The following is a 3,194-nucleotide window of genomic DNA, read 5'->3' as shown; positions in this document are numbered from 1 at the left end:
GAGTAGAAAATGAAGGCTAATTATGTTTTGGGTGTACTATTCCTTTAAGAGAGCTGCATGAAGTGAAATTTCCTTTCAATTAAGAAGAGGAATCCTCTTGCTACTGCAATTGACTAAGAGCTCAAAATGGCAGCCAAATGCAAGTTGTTGCTTTACCCAATCAGCTATTAGAATTGCACTGAGTGTCCCTCCCTTTTGTAAACTCTTTACACAGGAGCTTTTCTTGATTGATACTGTGTACAACTCAAACTGAACATCTACGTATAAATCTGGCTTATGCCAGTTTATGTTTTATTGGTTTATTTTCTAAAATCATTTTGTTGATCCATGATTAAAGAATGGTCTGTTTCTTCATTTTCAAACAATATTTATTTAATAATGTGATTTTCCAGGTTCATTTTATTTTTATAGCATTTACTGTATCTAACTGCTACAGAAAAAGTAAAAAACAATAGGATGAAAATTATCAAATTTAAATATGAAAAATTAAATATGAAACATGAGAAGTATGAGACTAGAGTTTTCCTTGCTGAGTCCCGACAGACAACATAGCAAGGTGATGTTTTACTTAATCGACAGAAAAAAAATTATTGAGAGAGAAAAGAAATCAGTTGTGACAACTAAGAGATCTGCACTTTCACCCCCTCCCAATATGTCTCTTTGCAGGCTCTTTTGATATCTATATTTTCTATAAACAGACTATATACCGTTGATTTACAGACTTAGGCCATGAAAATAAATATGAAGTAGGGAGATAAAACCATGTTTCTGTTATAGTATGAAAATCACATGTAATCACCAAAAACCAAACAAGTTGTAAGTTCAACAATTTTACCTGGCATAAAATCAAGACCTATCAAGAAGTCCGCAATGGCGAGAGACAGAAGCAGGAGTTTGTTTGTTTTATGAAGCTGAAGCCAAATGAGCAAAGTTAAACATTTTAAGCATCACATTGAATTTAAGCATGTAAGACATTGTTTACAGAAAGAGTAAATGTTTTCGTTATTTGTATCTAATATTCAAAAGCAATATGAATTTGTCTTTGCCTGTAGTAAGTGACTGAGATGATGACCAGCAGATTGAGAACTACAGTTAGTACAGAAGTTAGGGTCAGTAGAAACGGCAGAAATAATACTGCCACCCATGAAAGTCTTGGTTTCTTGCAAGACATGTTTAGATGATGAGGGAAGCACAAATCATTTTTATCAGACATCACAATAAAGGGTTTGTATCTAAGAAGCTGGAGGAGAGTTGCTGCTGTGACTGAATTTAGACTGGAACACTTTTGTGGATGTGGGGATGTAAGATATTTTACAAATTTCTTTCCCCACATTGTAGGTAAAACAAGACCACCCACCCATACATGCATACACACAGCTATCATGGTAATGCAAGTGACTAGAAACTAAAAACAAGTTAGTCAAAATTCTATTCTTATTGCAGTATTTTGCATTTTAAATGTTTTACTTTAATGAGCATATCAATGCATTTTACGTAAAGACGTTTAATCCAAGTAATAAGAGGTCATTAGCATCCAAGTGAAAGTCTGAAATCTTTTCCATTATAACAAACTAAAGATCAAAGTCCAAATCTTTGTTTACTTCCAGAACTGGTTATTTATGGACTGTGTGAAAATTATTTAACTCTCTTTACATGATAATGTTGTTACGTGACTCTGGCTTTAGCATCTGCAGCGTAAAAATTAGTTTTAAAGATTTTCTAAACCAGGGGTAAAATAAGGCATAGATCAATGGGTTAAAAGTAGAATTTAAATAAAACAGAAGAAAGGGGACAGATGAAGCACTGACTGCATCATCTTCTGAAATTAGTGAAACACAGAAATATGGACAGGTGCAAACTAGAAACACAACTACAACAATCCCCAGCGTTATGGCTGCCTTTATTTCAGATTTCTTAGCTGTGATGGTCACTGAACCCTGAATTGAGACAGCTGCAACATGAGACTTCATAGATCGAGCCTGAGACACAACCACTACAAACACCCTCGCATACAGAATAATGATAACGGTGACCGGACAAATAAAGGATGACAAAAGGTCAAAAACTCCCCCAAAATAATCTAAAAACACAAGACACTCTCCTGAGCAGGAATTATACCTGCCTGGGTGTTGCAGGTTGTCTCTAAAGAGAACACAATTATAAAGAATTGAGCACATCCAAAACAGAGAAACACATATCCTTGCTCGTTCTGCAGTGACTTTTGTGGGGTAGTAAAGGGGGTAACAAATTGCCACATAGCGATCAACAGATATAAGCACCATGGTTCCTATGGAGGAAGTAGTGATAACATAATCCAAGATAACATAGAGGACACATATGATGTCCCCAAGATACCAACAGTCATCTATCTGTGCTATTTGAAACGAAATGAGAAATCCAACTATGCAGTCTGAGATGGCCAGAGAGAGCAGGAAGATGTTGGTGGGGTTGTGGAGCTTCCTGCAGAAATAAGAAAACAACACAATACTGTTAGTGGTTGTAAGGCTAATGTTTATGCAAAGCAATTATTCAAAACCTTTCATTTTAAAATAGGTAAAACCTGTTTACTTGAAGCAGCAGATGGAAATGATCACCAGCAGGTTAAGAAATACAGTAAGTACTGAGATGAAAGATAATGCTAAATGAATAGTCAGGTATACATAGGGATGCTGCAATGTCCGTTTGCAGGATGAGTTTAACAGCTGTGGAAAGCAAAGTTCAGCTTCTTCTACAGTTTGCATATTTAGAGAGAAAGAGCAAAGAAGCTGTTCACATTTCTTTATGCTTCAGTCTCTACAGTAATTCTCTTTTATACCTTGCTCTCTTCCTCTTTGTGTGGAGCTGGGGAAATTATTAGGCATGGCCTATTTCTACTTCATTGTTCGCTCTACAGGGCAAAGTACATATATGCTCAAACTATCACTACTAGTGTTATTATAATCGTGTATTTCTTTACCAAAAGTTCTAGTGCCATGTGCGAATTGCTTATATGTAGCTATGATCAAAGCAAAATCATAAAGGCAGCCCTTGAAGTTTATTCACATACTCAATTTTTCTCAAAATTAGTTTAAAAATCTGTCTTAAACAGTTTGAGTGAGGACTCCTCCTTTGCCAAGTTAATCCATCCACCTCACATATGGGAAAGTTATAAGAACATTCTCTTGTAACTTCAGCAATTTCTTTTATGTGATGCT

At 35.6% G+C, this 3,194-nt stretch overlaps 1 protein-coding gene across 1 annotated transcript; it reads right to left on the bottom strand.

The window, feature by feature from the left end:
• Positions 1-1,649: 1,649 nt before the first annotated feature.
• LOC107102457 (trace amine-associated receptor 13c-like) lies at positions 1,650-2,741 on the bottom strand. Its single transcript, XM_015401777.1, has 2 exons — positions 2,569-2,741; positions 1,650-2,460 (listed from the first exon to the last, which is right to left on the bottom strand). The coding sequence occupies exons 1-2, from the start codon at positions 2,739-2,741 to the stop codon at positions 1,650-1,652; spliced, it is 984 nt and encodes a 327-aa protein (XP_015257263.1).
• Positions 2,742-3,194: the final 453 nt, after the last annotated feature.

This window comes from Cyprinodon variegatus, unplaced genomic scaffold (assembly GCF_000732505.1).
Source record: "Cyprinodon variegatus isolate N-32 unplaced genomic scaffold, C_variegatus-1.0 Scaffold1257, whole genome shotgun sequence".
NCBI classification, from domain to species: domain Eukaryota; kingdom Metazoa; phylum Chordata; class Actinopteri; order Cyprinodontiformes; family Cyprinodontidae; genus Cyprinodon; species Cyprinodon variegatus.
This window is presented reverse-complemented; position numbering and strand designations above follow the sequence as displayed.